Genomic DNA, 15,861 nt, shown 5'->3' with positions numbered 1-15,861 from the left:
CTGCCCTGCTCCTCTGGCTCAGGGGATGCTTCCCACCAGGTGAGGGAGGGAGAGAAGCACCTCCCCTGCTGCTCAGCCAGGACAGAGGCACCCCGCAGCACACACAGGCAGGACCTACTCGTGCCACGGGTCCTTCACAGGAAAGCAGATGCACACAAGCAGCACTAATGGATGAGCACAAAGGCTCACACACCCTGGAACACACTTGTACATCCCCAGCCCCCGGGGATGCCTTCCAGAACGAAATTCCTCAGTGAGCAAGAGCAATGTGCAGCCACACTCACCCACTGTGTCACCACAGAGTCCCCTCAGCCTGCCCCAGAGCCCCAGCTCTCTGTAGCCCCAGGGAGACATGTGCCACTTGTGCCCACCACACAAATAAAGTGTTGGAAGTGCTGCAGCCCAGGCTCTCAGCCCACTCCCAAGCAGATAATCCTGATTTATATAACTGGAAGTGGCTGAAATATATGGCTTTGCATATTTTTTTTTAAGGCCAGGTTTCCCAGCTTCCCCATTTTCATGAATCCCTGGGTAACTCCACCCATGGGAATTTCATCCCCTTCTGTTTTCCTTGTGATTCTTTTTCTACATTCCTCCCTGCACCTGCATGGCAATGGCTGCCTTTGCAGACATTATTTCAGCTGATTGAGTCCATTCAAATTGGGGATGCCCAATAATCCCCAGCCAGGGCACAGAGTTCATAAAGCAGGTGCTGTTCAGCTGCCTCCTGAGCAGGGACAGCAGCTGCCCCCAGGAGTGCTGGTGGTCAAACCAACCAGAAAACAGCACACAGAGAAGGTGAAAAATCAGATTGGAAGAGAGGGGATGGAAAAAAAAGGGACTGGACAGGAACAGATTGACTGGGCAGTGAAGAGGAGCATGAAAACTAAAGGAGCAGCAGCTCTGTGGTGTGGCTGACACCAGCTGGTGTCAGCTGTGAGCCCAGTGTGGCCATGGCAGGGGACACTGGAGGTCTGGAGGTTCCTCCTTCCTCTACCCTGAATCTCCACTGCAGCTGCAACCAGGCCTTTATTCACACATGCTGCAGCCTTTGGGGGGCAAACATGGGGAGCTCCTTAAAAATCATCAACACAGGGGAGAAATGCATTGGGAAACACTTGCACTGACTTCAGGTGCTGTGAAATAATCCTCTGTTCTTTGAACTAGCAGGAAAATAACTGTGGGCTAAGATCTGACAGCCAGAAATGCACCTGATGGTTTTGCCTTTCTCTTCAGGGACCCCTGGCTGCCTGGGGCAGGGGGTGTTGAGATGTCTTCAGTTATCCTGCACCTTGCAATCAAATCAACATCAAATTACAAGTTACTCATTATTTTCTCCTTCAGAGCCCCCTCAGATTTCCTGGGTAATTCCTGTGGTTTCTTCCTCACTCCATTTCTGTTGAATCAAAAGCATTTTTCTTTACCCTGCCCTGTGGGAAAAGTCCACTGAAACAGTGACTGCTCCATCCCTGCAGCTTTACAGGTCTTCTGCTGTCTGACAGGGCTCACTAACAGAACCTTATGGATGTCCTGCCTTCATGTGGGAATTTCAGCTTTCCTTTTTGCAGTTTGGAAGGAAAAAAAATGCCAGTCTTCCTGGCTATGCAGCACAGGTTAAAACTGTAGGGACTCAAGCTATAAAGGCAAATATAAATACACACACCTACGGGTCTGGGATCTTTTCTGAATACCAAGAAGAGCAATAGTAGAAGGGAATGAAATCACTGACAACATAAGATTTTTTCACAGTGAATCCTGCTTCATACAGCCTGGTTCTGAAGATCACACGAAGGAAAATGATCCAGCCTGCTCCCTTTGGATGCCTCTGCAGCAGCTGGAGACCTCTGAAAGGGCTCTTCTGCTCTGGCCTCTACCCTTCTGCATCCTGGAGCCCAACCCAAGATCCGGGATCCTCTCGATTCCGTCAGCTTCCAAACAGGGCTGTTCTCCCACAATACCCAGGCTGACTCATCCCTCCCCAGCCGGGCTGGAATGCTGCAGACCTGTCTGCCATCAAACCCTTCCAGCTGATCTGCCATCGAACCCTTCCACCTGAGCTGTGATCCCAAAACACCGATCCCAAACCCTCTGGCACTGGCAGGGCTGATCCCAAAGCCGCTGGCGTTCTCAGGTCATCAGCTCCATCATTCTTCAGCTCCCCACAGGGATTCCTGCAGCACTGGAAGCTCTTCTCTCCCCTCCTGGCACAGCACACCCTCCCCTCCCGCTGTTTTCCCCTTCACTTTCTCTACAGCTCCTGCTTTTCACCCTCTGATTGGCAATTTCCCGTGCTGTCCAGCAAGCAGGGAAATTCACTGTGATCTCAGACTGTCGAGTTCCCATGGAAACATGCTCAGGGCACGGGCAGGAGGGGCCAGCGCAGAGCACGATGGTGATGGAGGTACCCAGGAACCAGCCAGGGGTTGGGGCTCAATGCTGTGGCCAAGGGAGAGCACACGAGCACTGGACACAGCTCCTGCAAAGCCACTGAATCCAGGTCATTGAGCAGGCAGGATCAGGGAGAGAGGGAAGGCAGCCCCTGGCTGTGGAGGGATGCAGCAGATCTCCTCGGGGTGCAGAGAGAGCTTCCCTGTCCCTGGGCAGGGCTGAAGGCTTGGGTTACCTGTCATGCCCATCACTGCAGCCCCCTGCTCCTGGCACACAAACTCCTCTGCCCCTCTCCTCCTGGCACTCCAGGCTCCCAGCAGAGCAGGGAAAAGCTGACAATGCCTGGCCCAGAATCACAAGTCCCATTCTGAACTAATGCAGGCAGCAACTTTTCTGTAGTGAATTTCTTCTGCAGGGTGCAGGAGCACTGAGCATCCAGATATTCCCACACAGCCCCTGCAGGGCTTGGCCAAAACTGCCCCTTTGGCAGAAAAATGAGCATCCCTCAGACCAAGAGATAAATTCTGTGTTCTAACTTCATGTTCTTAATTCAGGGTGCTTCACTTGAGAAATGTCAGTCCCTGGTGAGTACAAAAGAGGTTCCCTTCAAGGGTAATGCAGAGCAGTGCCTCACTAATGCATGCAGCCATTCCTTGATAAATTCCTAGTCCATACACTTCTGCCCTGCCCCAAATCTTTCTTTCTCCTCCTGCCAGTGTGGGGCTATTGCTACAGGGATATTGCTCTTGCCATATCTGCAAAATTGTTCAGCCACTTCTCTGACAAGTGGAGCATCACGACAGAAACATTTCAGAAGAGCAACCTGTCTCAGACAAACACAGGGTGCTGTCTTGATGCTGCTCCTGCCTCAGGAAAAAATCCAGTTTGTCACGGATCCTGAGGGAGCTGCTTGTTCTTGGGCTCTCAAGGAGCCTGGAGGGAGGAGCACAGGCTGCAGCAGACAGGTGCTCAGACTCCAAAGGGTTCTGTTCTTGTCCATGGGAAGCAGAGTTGATGTTCTGACATTTGCAACCATTAGGGAACGTGGCACTTATCATAAACTTAGAGATTTCAGAGTCCAGTGCCCTGGCCAAAAGCTTGTTCCTAAATCAGCACCTTGGTTTTTAACCTGCTGAGCTGTTCCAGCTCGATGTGACAGAGGCATCAGAGATGTCACAGCCCAACCCTTCACACCAGGTGGGTGTGAACAGAAGAGCCCCCAGCAGTGCCCCACCAGCAAAAGAGAGATGCAGAGATGGCCTCAGCTCTGATTAGACACCAGAGACTCCAGAGTTGCACCTCAGACATATAAACTTTTTTTTTTTTTTAAATGAGTGTGGTAGGGGAAGGACTGACCACCCAATGGTTGAATCCAGAGGCCATGTGAGGTCTCAGTGAGAAGCCAGCCCTCCCCACACCACCCACTGCAGGCATCTCTAAAGGATCTCTCATCCACTCATAACATCATTTTCAGCAGTGAGAGTGAAACACCCTGAAGATTCTGGTCTGTTTCTATTGCCTGTAGCACAGATAAGGACCTTAAACTCAACCCTAAACCAAGAGGCTGAAGTAAAATGTCCAGACCTCAGTAAAACTTAGGTGTACAAGTAAATAACCAAAAGTTACAGATTCTATCTGATTTAAACAGACTTTTTTTTAAAGGAGTATCACACAACCATAAATACACACATTCACATAAAATATTATCAAATATATCTCATTTTCTTGACAGCGCAATAACAGTCACTACAAAATGTTTGGAAATGTAAAACAAAAGCCTTCCAAATCTAAATAAAGCATGCAGGACATGCTGTCCCACAGCACAAACAGCAGCACACAAACCCTCCCCTGGCCTCTACTAAACTGCTTTCAGGGGCAGCACCAACAGCACAGGGCATGGAGAGGCAGGGGTAGGAATGGAGAGAAAAGGAGAAGAAATAGATCAGTAAAGCAAGGAAAAGAAGCAAAATGAGTTAATGGATTTGGAAAGGGCTGAAGTTGCAAACCTTCTCCACCTGGAGGAGGCATTTGAGCTGCTGAGAGCTCCCCATTAAATTACCACATTCTCTTGTTCCCAACCTTCCAGCTCTGAACTTCTCAGTGTATGCTGCCCTGACCAAGCTGTCCCCTGCAGGCTGACAGCACCTCCATCTCAGGATCCTCTCCCTTCAGACATTATTTCCCCATCATGTGATCCTTTCTGCAACAGCATTTTGGCCTTGACAATGTGCTGGGGGCTGCTGCAGGACTGAGAGTGGCAGGGCTGAGACAGCTCAGCAGTGATGGGGGAGGCAGTGGAGGGAGCTGCAGGCAGGAGAATCAGCTGCAGACCAGTGAGCTGAACACATTAAAAAGCCAGTGCTGCTGCAGGGATCTGGCTCTTATGGGGCTGATCAGGTGTAGGAATGAAAGAACCTCTTCCCAAAGGCTTCAGGAGCCTCTGTGCCACACAGGTCTGCTTCAGTCATGTCCTGGGGCAGACACTGCCAGGCTGATGGCACCCTCAAGAGCTGGGAAAGAGAGTGGAGGGGGCAGCCACATCATCACCCTCAGGACCCCCCGTGCTGTCAGCTGCCTGCTGTGTCCAGCTGTGTCCCCACACTGCCCTCCTGCCCCCCAGATCTCTGCCACACACAGACTCCTCATACAGAGGAAGGCAGGGTCAGGACAGTGTCTCATTTCCTGGTCCCCCTCACAAGCACGGGGCCACCAAAGGAGAAACAAGGAGAGATGACAACTACCTCCACGGCTCTCGCTGTCCGCAGGTTTCACCTGGATCGGGCGCGCCATCTGCAAGGAACAGAAATGCAGAGGTTAGTGCTTGGCCCAGAGCCCAGCACACGCTGCTGAAGGCACTGGCAACAGGGCAGAGGAGAGAGGCACAAGGGAAACCAAGACATTGTGATGGCAAGCAGTACCCTTGAGGAAGGGATCGTTTTTGCCAAAAGGAACCTGGCGCTTTTCCCCGCTCAGCTGCTCGCCCCAGAGAGCAGCTCTCCTGGAAATGCCCACCGTGCACAAAGCTCTGCCTCCTCAGCTGCTGCAAGCAGCACACAGAGGACTCTGAGGAAGCAGCTCATCACCATGTGACTGGAGCCTGAACAGTGGTCAGGGTGGCCTGAGGTGAGACTGTGCCTGGAAGCTCTTCCTGTGTCTGCCCTGACTCAGTGCAGGCACGGCCACGTCACCTAATGGAGCCACTGACTGTCCTTGCAGCAGGGAAGAGACACTGCCTCTGAACTCGGCCAGAAGCAGCACAGCAAGCAGGCCTGTCGTGTTTCCCCTCCCCAGCCCTCACACAGACAGCTCTGTGCACCACAGCAGCTCTTGAGAAGGGCAGCGCTGCTCTCCAGCAACATCTCTGGCCCTCAGAGGCAATGCTCAGGTTGAAAGTGGCAAAACTCCTCTTGCCTGCGTGTGGAGAAGAGGTTTTTCCTTCTCCTGCAGCCATTAGTGTCATCAGCAATAATCCAAGCACCAACAAGCCTGAAGGGTAGCTTAGCTCACAAGGTATGGGGACTGTCCAGTCAGACAGAAGTAGCTGCATTAAGGAACACACAGCTTTAACTGTCTGGTTTGAAAAGCAGGGCAAAGCTCATCTGCTGGCAGGTCTGTGTGTCCTGTGCTGCCCAGAGAGGCAGCTGACAAGCTGCAGCCTCCTTTCCCAGCTAGCAGGATCCAACTGCACCAAATATCCTCCAAGGAATGGTGCACAGGGCAGATTTCCACATTCACAGCACATCTCACTCCACGTCTCTCAGCATCAGTCACAGAGGCTGACAGTGACCTGAATCAGTGACATTCATAATAAAAAACAATCAGAATATTGCAGGGAAGGCCTGCACACAAGCTGCAGGTCCAGGCACAGTCTGCCCCCTCTTTTAGGAAACCCCTGAGGAAAAACAGCAACAAAACAGAAAATGAAATCAAGCCATAAAAGTCACCAAGTGAAATGTGCTTAGAAGCCAGCATGCAATATGTGGAGGGCTGTCAGTCTCCAAGTGGTGGCTGAGCCAGACTGGCCAGAAACCAGAGGCAGAGCCCACATCCCCAAGGGCTGGAGGAAACCTGTGAGGTGGCTCTGCAGTTCACAGGACAGAGATGCCAACCAGGAGGTGACAGGCTGGCAGGGCATGGCACACAGCCTGGCAGCTGGGGGCTCTGAAGCTGGCTTCCTCTGGCTGATGGAGCTCAGGCAGGAGCAGCAGAGGCTGGGAGCAGGCCCACGCCATTCCTGCCTCAAGGACTGATCATGGAGCTGCTGCTAATGGCCCCAGGGATGGGCTGGCAGCTCCCCAGAGGAAGGCCAAGCTGCTGCATGCTGCACCTTGACAAACAACAACCCCAAGACCTGCTGAATCATTTAGGGAAGAGGGAGGGGCTGCAGGTCCTTTCCCCACTCCTGATCAGCTGCAGGGATGTGCAGAGCTCCTGATGTCCTGCTCTTGCTGCCGAGTGGGGAACTCACCAGGAGCTGCCAAGGGCCCAGCACTTCTTTCCAGAGCTGAGTGGGATGTGGGGCAGGGATTTAGGAGCCTGAGGTCAGAGATTGTTCCACAAAGCCTCCAATTTCCTTGCTGAGAGGCTGCTGTCACTGCTCACGGTCCCTGGCACCGTGCCCGTGTGAGCTGAGGCTGGCAGAGCTGTGGGAGCAGGCTGAGTGGGAGAGGGCAGGCAGCCCAGATGTGTGCTCAGAAAGAGGGCTCCGTGCAGAGCCAGGAGAGGCAGCTGGCCACGTCACATCCAGGACATGGATTCCCCCAGCACCAAGGAATAGTTTTGTTACTACCAAGGATGCTAAACCAGGGCTAAACTCACTGAACTGATGGGGAGGGAGACAAGGCACAGACTCAGATCTCAGCTTCTGTGAGGAAGCCAAAGCCCCAAAGCCATTTGGGGGTAGGAGGGGCAGCAGGGATGCTGTGGAAATGCAGAGCACACACATCCAGCACCTCCCTCCCAGGGATGCAGGGGCTGAGGGCCACGAGTCGGGAAGGATGGGGGGAGGTTAAGTACCTGAGGCCATCTCCCTGTCCCCTCCCCCAACAGGGCTGTCACTCCAGCTCCCAGCACCTAGGATAAAGGAGGTGTTGTCATGGAAACGGTTATTCACCACATGGAACCTGACATTTGCAGTTGCCATGGAAACCAGCTCTTGGGGGCATTCCCTCTGCTTTGCACAAAAGAGACATTTTGATATGATCTCTGGGGAAGGGGCCCCCTCTCCCCATCTGTCCATCCCTATCCTTTCCCCATGCCAGGGATGTGACCCCAGGGGTGTGACCCCACCAAACCTGTCACCCTGGGCGAGTGCATCCCACAGGGCACTGACCCACTGAGCTGAGTGCCCACAGGCCTGGCAGTGAGGTGGCACTGCCAGTACAGCAGTGTGGATTATTTAGTACTGGTGCAAACACAGAGACAGTTCCTGGCAGGGCTACAAGAGGAAGTACCCCCAGCACCCCCCAGCTATGGCCACAGCTCCTCTCTTGCCCACCTGAAACAGCACCTGGGGTGGGCACAGGAAGACTTTGCCCCTGCCCGTGTCAGAACAAGCCCTGGGCCAAGGGCTGCCCATTTCCAGAGGCCCTGCCAGCTCCAGTGACTTTGAGACACCCACCAGCCTGAGGTCAGGTCTCTGAGCTGGGCTTTGTCTGCTCTGGAAGATAAGGGTAAAGAGAAGAAAACAAGATACAAGAAATGTGTCCAGGTGCTGAGGCTTGGAGAAGAGCAGCAGGATTGTCTGGCAGCTTCTTCTTGAAACAGGAGGTGTCCCAGCTGAGGCACAGGGAGCCATGGTCCTCCTTGCACAGAAGAGGCTTCCATGAAGGACACCACCATTTGAATCCTTCTAAGTTTCATCTCACCAAAGATGAACAAATTATCAAAGGCCTCTCAAGCAGAGGGAGTCCACAGCAGCTTTAACTCAACCACCTTAGGGCCTTAAGAATTGTCCTTGGGGGCCTAAACTTTTTCTACAGATCTCAGACAAAGAGCTCTGTCCCCAACAGGAACACACAGTGAGGAGCTCAAGTTTTGCCTCTCCCATTTGAGGGAGAAAGAGAGGAACAGGGCAGCAGGGAGGACCCACTCCTGCCTTACACAGCAAACTCTGGAAGTACAAATTCTCCTGGCCTCCAGTCATCACCTGAGGCTGCACAGTAATCAGAGAGCACACCTGAATAAGAAAACTGTATTTGTATACACCCAGCTGGGCCCAGAACCCAGCAGTCAGGATGTGCCTGCCTTAAACCCCCAGAGTGGAGAAGATGCACATGCACAGACAGGGATGCCTTTTACCACACAGGAACACACAGGTGAGCACATGTGTAGGATGGAGAATTCCAGCAAATGAGTCATGAGCCTGCACCTGCCTCACAAGCTAAGCTTCATCTTCCCTGTTAAATTATTCAGCTGAGCATTATTAGTCTTCATTTCTTAAGAATATCACATTAACATTTAGCACACGCTGGCAGGACACCATGGGCCAAATGTCCCCTGCCCCTGCCCCAGTCCCTCACCCTCACACCTCAGGGTCCTCCTTACCTGCTGCTGAGGACACTGTAAGGGCTGTCAGCTCCATGACCCACTGCACTCAGGAAATCCTCTGGAGCAGCAGTGGGCACCAGATGGGCAGCAGAGCTCCAACTGCCCTGCTCCAGCTTCTTGCTCACATTTCCCTCCTGGCTGCACACACAAGTTCCCCAGCACAGCTGTCCCTGCCCTGCTCTCAGCTCTCACAGAGGTTTCTCTGCCTGCACCACTGCCTCTCTCAGGAGCCTGCAGCCTTTGTTGGCTTTCTGGGGGGTTTCTGGTGGGAAGCAATGGGGCAGCCAGCCTCGGGAGCATCACACAAAGCACAGCAGCCACGTCCTGTGCAGCCCTCTGAGAACTGCCAGGGAGGGTCACTGCAGCCCACAGGAGCCCAGGTGCTTCCAGGAAAGGGGCACGGCTAAGGGGCCTTGCTGAAAGTGTCTGGATTACACCCACCCCAATCCCAGGATTGGGCAGCACAGAGAAGCAGGGAACCCTGCTCTGCTTGGGCTTCCCCTCTGCTTTTGAGGAAATGATCCCACCTTTGCAGCACTCCAGAAAACAAGAATCTAAGGAAACATCCTGGCACTCCTGAAGTCAGAGGGAGCTTTGCTATCGGTTTCAGCAAGGCCAAAATGCACCACTTCTCTCATCACACCCCAAACACAGACTTCTGGAGGTGAACTGGCTCCCTGTGTTTAATCAGTGCCCAGCATGAGCTGTCAGTCTGCTCAGCAATGTGGCAGCCCTGTTCTTCAAGGAGAAGATTCCCAGATCCCCCTTCTTCAGCTTTCAAACTGCAAAAGCTGGATGGAAGGAAAAAGCCCCCTGGGACAGCAGGGCAAGCCTCTCTATTAATTACAAGTAAGTGATGTAAAATAGCCCCTTAGGTGCAATGCAGGGGAACCTCACAGTGTTAAGAGGGTCAGAAGCAGAGTGTACAAAGCACACAATGCAGGCTGGCCCCTCTGGGATGTCAGGAACCAAAAGGCATCCAAGGCCATTGGCAGAATTAGGTCCTAGGCTCTTCACTTTACAAATTGTGGGCTTGTCCTCCTCTGGCCAGTTAAAAATGCCCTGCCTGAATGATCATGATCACTTCTAACTGGGCAGAGCACATAAATCTAAATGCTAATTTGTTCATTTGGATTCCATTTCTGATTGAGAATGCAAACAGGGATGGATTGGTGCCAATCTCAGAGCTCAAGTATCCTGCTTGCATCTTCCCTCTGACATCCCTGTGTGCCTTAGTCCTGTCCAGGAGAACCATCCTTCCCTGAGAAAGAGGGGTTGTCTCATAGAGAAACATGAGCAACATTAGTACCAAGTTCTGGCACAGCTCTACAGGCTGCTTATGAATTCACCTCATTCAGTCCTGCTATGGAGGAGACAAGGATAATTATGAGCAGTGTGTTCCAGGTGGAGGAATCGAGGCATGTGGTGATGAAGATCACACAGAAAGTCTGTGGCAGAAGCAGGATGTGAATCCCAGAGTACAAAGCACACAGCTTCTGCCTGCATGGCTCAGCTACAGCTTTTTGCATAAGCAAGGAAGATTGTTGAAGGACTGATGAAACCGAAAACCCAAAAACTCCTCTAGAAAGTTCATCAAGACCACAAGAGATGGTTCTGGCCTCCAGAAAGCCATGGGCCTGAGGACTCAGGCACAGCTGGGTGCTCAGAGCCACAGTCCTGTGTCAGCTGCAGCATCTTGCTTCAGAGACTTGCCCGAGATTGTCACATTTGTCACTCCCACTGAAGTAGAAAATGCTCAGCAGGCCCAAGGAATGCTTAAGGCCTGCAAAAAGCAGGAGTAAGATGTGAGATGGGTCATCAAGTTCCCCTGAGCAAGTGCAAGAAAGCTGAACAGGGACAAGCTGGGAGCACACACTCAGCTGGCTTTGATCTTCCCACTGGAAAGGACATCAGCACCCTGAGCCTTTCCCTGTGCCCACTGGTGACCACTGCTGCAGTGAGCACCTCCAGGGGCTCCTCTGCGCAGCCTCCAGAGACCCCAAAAGAGCAGGCAAGGGAAGAGGCTGGGCTGAGTGTCTGAGCTGATGGACAGAGCCTGCACAAGCCTCTCCTGGCTGTGCTGGCAGGTTCACTGCTGCCACTGGGCTGCTGCAGCCATGCCCTGCTCCTGCCCCCTGGCAGGTAATGGCAGTGGCCAGGAAAGGACACCTCTGCTGCTGTAACAGAGTGGGGCAGGCACAGGGACCCTCTGCCTGCACACAGAGTGGCTGTGCCAGTTCCCTTGGCAACCACTAACACCGACACTCTGAGCAGAGCAAAACCTCCGGAGATACTGACACACCCACGGGAAAATCCACCCAAAACGGGCCCAAGCCCCAGCACCACCCAATAAACCCCCTGAGCCTCTTCTGGGCTGATATGAGATAAGCTGTTTCCCTTTAGGGGTGCTGGCAGACTAGAAGAGAGGCCCCAGGTGACTGCAGGATGCCCCTGGAGACAGTCAAAGCTCATTTGGAGAAGGCCCTCATTGATCTGGTGTAGTCAGCCCTGCTTTGAGTGGGGTTTGAGCAGAGACCCCAAGGGTCTCTTGCACCATAAATTATCCTATGATCCCATCTACATCCATGTTCACAAACACTTGTGTGCAGGCACACACCCCAAAAGAGCCCACAGAGGTGGGAGTGTGGAGCCTCACTCAGGAGGGTGGTGCCCTTGCAAAGAGCAAGGTCTGTGTGGGCTGGTGTGCGGGGGAGTTCACCAGCACAGGTAAGTGAGACCACCAGGGAAGACCCAACCCTGGGAGGCAAAAGTCAAAACTTTGTGCTGCAAGATGCCAGGGCCTGGCTGTGCAAAGGGCAGCAATTTCTCTGGAGAAAGGAAGAGCCCTTGTGGCCAGGACAGAGGCTGCATGTGTCCACTTGGTCAGCAGTGGGAACAGGTGCTGATCTTTGATTTCACTGTTCTTCCAATTCCACAGGGAACAGGAGGCAGTGTCTGCCTTGGCAGCTTGATTTTCAATGTAGGCACTTCACTGGGCAGCTGCTTTGCCTCACTGAGAGTTCTCAGCCCCTCAAGTCAAACCCTCAAGAGCACAGGTATTTTCAATTCCCTCTGCACTGAACAGGCACTTCTGCTGCTTCTTGCCCAGGGGCTGCTTTAGCCCAGCACCTTCATGTCCTGGTGCTGCCATTTCCATGAGATAGCCTTGGCATGCTCTCTGTATCTCTAACTGATAATGCTGCATGGCTCTCAGCAGCTTGCTGGTATTGTCTATCAAACCTGCAGGATGGACATGGCAAAAACTTCTCCACCTTGCCCTGTTCAAGGGTTCAAGCTGCAAAGATTAATGAGTGGGGCCCAGATTCAAACCTCAGGCAAACATTTAGACCACCTGAAACATTCAGAAATACTGGTCCAGGCTGGTGCACAAACAAGAGGGGAGGGAAGAATGAGATGCATTGCCCTCTCCACCAAAGTCCCTGCAGTCACCCGTGCTCCCTCCTGCCACCACGGGCTGTGGATGCTGACAGATGGCCCAGGTGAGCCCTTGCTCCTGGCAGCACAGGACACAGCCTGCCCACAGGGATGCCCTCTGCTCCAGCTCTGCTGGGTCTCTGCACGATGCTGGTGCCCAACCACCTGAATTAGTGCTGCAGCATCTCAACCCCTGGTGCATTCCCAGAGTCTCTGTCTGCTCTCATGCTGCTGCTCTCTGTAATTTTCCATTCCTGTGTCCCTGCATCCATGAGTTCTCCCTATGATGTAGCCACATTTCAGTACCCTCATCACTGCTCTTAAACTGCCCGTATTCCCAGCTTGGATCAATACCAATTTCTGCCACTTACTTGCCTACCTTTCAGCAGGCCTTTCTTTGTTCTGCATAGAAATAAAACTGTAACTGTACCTTGCCAAAAGAATTACTTTTTTAAACCTTCCCCCCCTCCACTTCCTCCCTTTATTCTTCTTCCTCTTCTTCTTCAGGAGCAATTTTATGTAATTTGCAACTGTCTGGCTGCAAATGAAAAGAGACATAAAGCGTTTCTGCGAAATATTGAAAAGCTGGATGCTTTTCCCTCAAATTTCACTTAGCAAGAGGCTTTAACTTGCTGTGTGATCACTGTGTGTCATTAATAACCTCTCCAATTCCTTTCAGAACTCAGCAAAGTGAAGGCACAATCACGAATCAAAGGCATGGGTTATTGAGATATAATATCATTTCACTGAGGCAGGGAGGAGTGTGCCAGGGAGTGGGGAGAAGGTGAAATACTGCACTGCTGGGCTGGCTGGCAGCTGAAGAGGACACCAAATTTAGGAAATAGCCTTAAAGGCCTGATTTCAACAATTCACCAGCTCTGAGGGCAGCACAGGTGTGTTAGATAATACAATATGCAGCTGTACAGGTGAGACTGGTTGAGGCACCATCAGATGTGTGGATGTGGCACTTAAGGACATGGTTTAGTGCACTTGGCAGTGCTGGGTTAATGGCTGGATTCAATGATCTCAGAGGTCCTTCCCAACCTGATGATTCTATGTCACTTTACACCCTGAGCACACTGGTCCATATAGAAGAATGTAAAAGCCAAAATCCTGCTTACCTCAGAAAAAGATGCTGAGCCTTACTGTTAAAAAATAAGCTTTTTAGAGTTTAAATTCCATTCAGTTACCATACACCCAACAGCACTCAATTCAGAGACAAAAGAGAATTTTGACCTCATACAAAGAGAACTTGCCCCAAATGCCACAAGAATAAATACAGACAACAGTGATTCCTACTGACTTATGTGGAAAACCTGAACTATAAATATAATTATATATAAAAGCCTAGGTAAGCTGCACTGCACTCATGGCCCTGCAGGTGGGCTGACATTGCTGGCATCAGACCTGGAGGAGCTCAGCAACATCTCTGTGGGCCCAGCCCTACCCAGTGACAGCCTGGAGGGAACCCAGAAGTTCTGCTCCAGCTGCCTGATCACAGCCTGAGAATCTCAGAAACCATGTCTAAGCACTTCCATAACTCTGTCCTTACCAAATCCTCATCTAGACCAAAAAAGTCATTTGTCTATTCAGGTTCATGAACTGTTGAGTTCAACCACTGCTCTCTGCATTGAGACCAGCAAAGGAAGGTACTTTGGTTCTTGTGGCATCTGCAATTGCTTGGTGGTACAACAGCAAGTGTAGCATCAGCACAAGATCTTCCTCTGCCAGTCTGATCCCTTGCTGTCTCTAAACCTGCTGAGGCTTGGTCATGCACTCAGGTGACAACTTGTGTCACCCTACACTTCATAACCCTTCATCTTTGTTTCTTCTCCTGCTATGTGCAATACAGAGAAAGGACATGGGTAAAATGCACAAGAAATCAGTTGTTTACCAGACTGTGGCCCATTGACTGAAATCTCAGTGGTGTGGTCAGTACATTCTGAGCTCTGCCCTTTGCTGGGGCCTGGCTGAACTCCTGGGGGTTGGTTTTGCCCCAGAGACCATCAGAAGATGATCCAGATGTGAATATACAGAGATGAAATTTTATGTCCTTGTTCCTAAAACAGGGAGGCAACTGCCTGGCTCTCCTGTCTGTGATTCATCTCCAAAGTGTTGCCCACAAGGACAGGTGATTCTGCAGACACCAGCAAACCATGGCTGAAAGCCACCTCAGCTCACCCAGCCCACGGCCATGCCAAGCAACCATCTCCACATGACCAAAGGGAGAGAGAATTGTGCCTTCTTGGTCACTGAGGGACTGAACAAAAGAGAAACTAAATGTGATGAAGTGCTATATTGGCAGCCTGAAAATAGCTCCAAATGCAGCACAGCTCATCTTCATCCTAATCCTGAAACATAATTACACCACACTGCTCATTAACTGTCTCCAGACAAGTATGTTCAAAAGTACTCACCTACCACAGATTTCTTACTGTTCCCAAGCAGTGTCTTACACCTCCCTTAACATAAAAAGCCTTTAGATCACCACATCATAGATAAATTGCTGCTTTAAACACTGCTCCATGCAGCTCTCTACAACCCCTGAGAGCACAGACAGCAGAGAACACAGTGAAACATGCAACAAATCCCCCATGTAGAACTGTAGCAAAACTGAGATTGCCTTGAATCCACCAAGCCTCCCATGAATAATTTTTCAGAGACACATCTGACTTCCCCACTGCATTAACAGCACTGTATCATGACTCCTCTCAGCTGCTCCTGCATCCTTTGACTTGTTCTTACAGACACTGTCAGCTCTGCCCTGGACCAACACACGAGGTTACAGTGCTTTAGTTCAAAAATCCAACCACTGCCCATCCACAAAAATATCTCAGGCAGATTTGTGCTGGTTATCTGTACTCTTCCCCCTGGCTGTCCTGAGATAAGGACCTTGTTAAGTGATAATTAAGTCACATGCATTTTCCAGCACTCAGATGCCAGCACAGACCAATGCCAAAAAAAGCACAGTAAACAAATACAGAAAAGGATGTGTGTGTGTGTGTGTGTGTGTGTGTGTAGGTTCTGAGGGCAGCTGGGAGAGGTGAGGGAAGCTCTTTGGACCTGTATGGGTTAAAGAAAAAATGTTATGGTTAAGAATTCCTAACCACCCTCCAGAGACCCCTGGTTTACATTAATTATTCTGTTGCCTTGAGCACTCAGGGCCTCCTGTGAGCTTCTATCTATAAGTACCCAACTCCTCCTCCTACTCACCTCCAAATGAATCCTTTCAATGTGCTTGATCAACCCCCTCAGTACAGCAAGGGAACTGCCCAGTCAAAGCTCTTAAATCATACCAGAATGGGAAGGGCAACAATCCAGAAGTCCTTTCAGCTCTCCAGCAGGTCCCAGGGAGGCAGAGGAGTGCCAGGCAAGGAGGGACCTGTTCCACAGTGCCCAGCCTCCCTCAAATCCCACTGAACTCTGCTCCCAAGACCAGCTGTGGAGTGAGCAAGACCCAGGAACAGACCAGCAGTCCTTCTCTCACCT

The 15,861-nt window shown here is 51.5% G+C and overlaps 1 protein-coding gene across 3 annotated transcripts in view; it reads right to left on the bottom strand.

Annotated features, from left to right (window-relative positions):
* CELF5 (CUGBP Elav-like family member 5) overlaps positions 1–15,861 on the bottom strand; it is a 36,484-nt gene that overhangs the window by 13,304 nt on the left and 7,319 nt on the right. For 2 of the 3 annotated variants that reach the window (XM_064396716.1, XM_064396714.1), the window contains exon 3: positions 5,127–5,178. In XM_064396716.1, the coding sequence (XP_064252786.1) occupies positions 5,127–5,178 (52 nt within the window). The remainder of the gene's footprint in view (positions 1–5,126; positions 5,179–15,861) is intronic. The other variant, XM_064396715.1, reaches the window with a different exon arrangement.

Source organism: Passer domesticus, chromosome 21, assembly GCF_036417665.1.
Source record: "Passer domesticus isolate bPasDom1 chromosome 21, bPasDom1.hap1, whole genome shotgun sequence".
Lineage (NCBI taxonomy): Eukaryota > Metazoa > Chordata > Aves > Passeriformes > Passeridae > Passer > Passer domesticus.
This window is presented reverse-complemented; position numbering and strand designations above follow the sequence as displayed.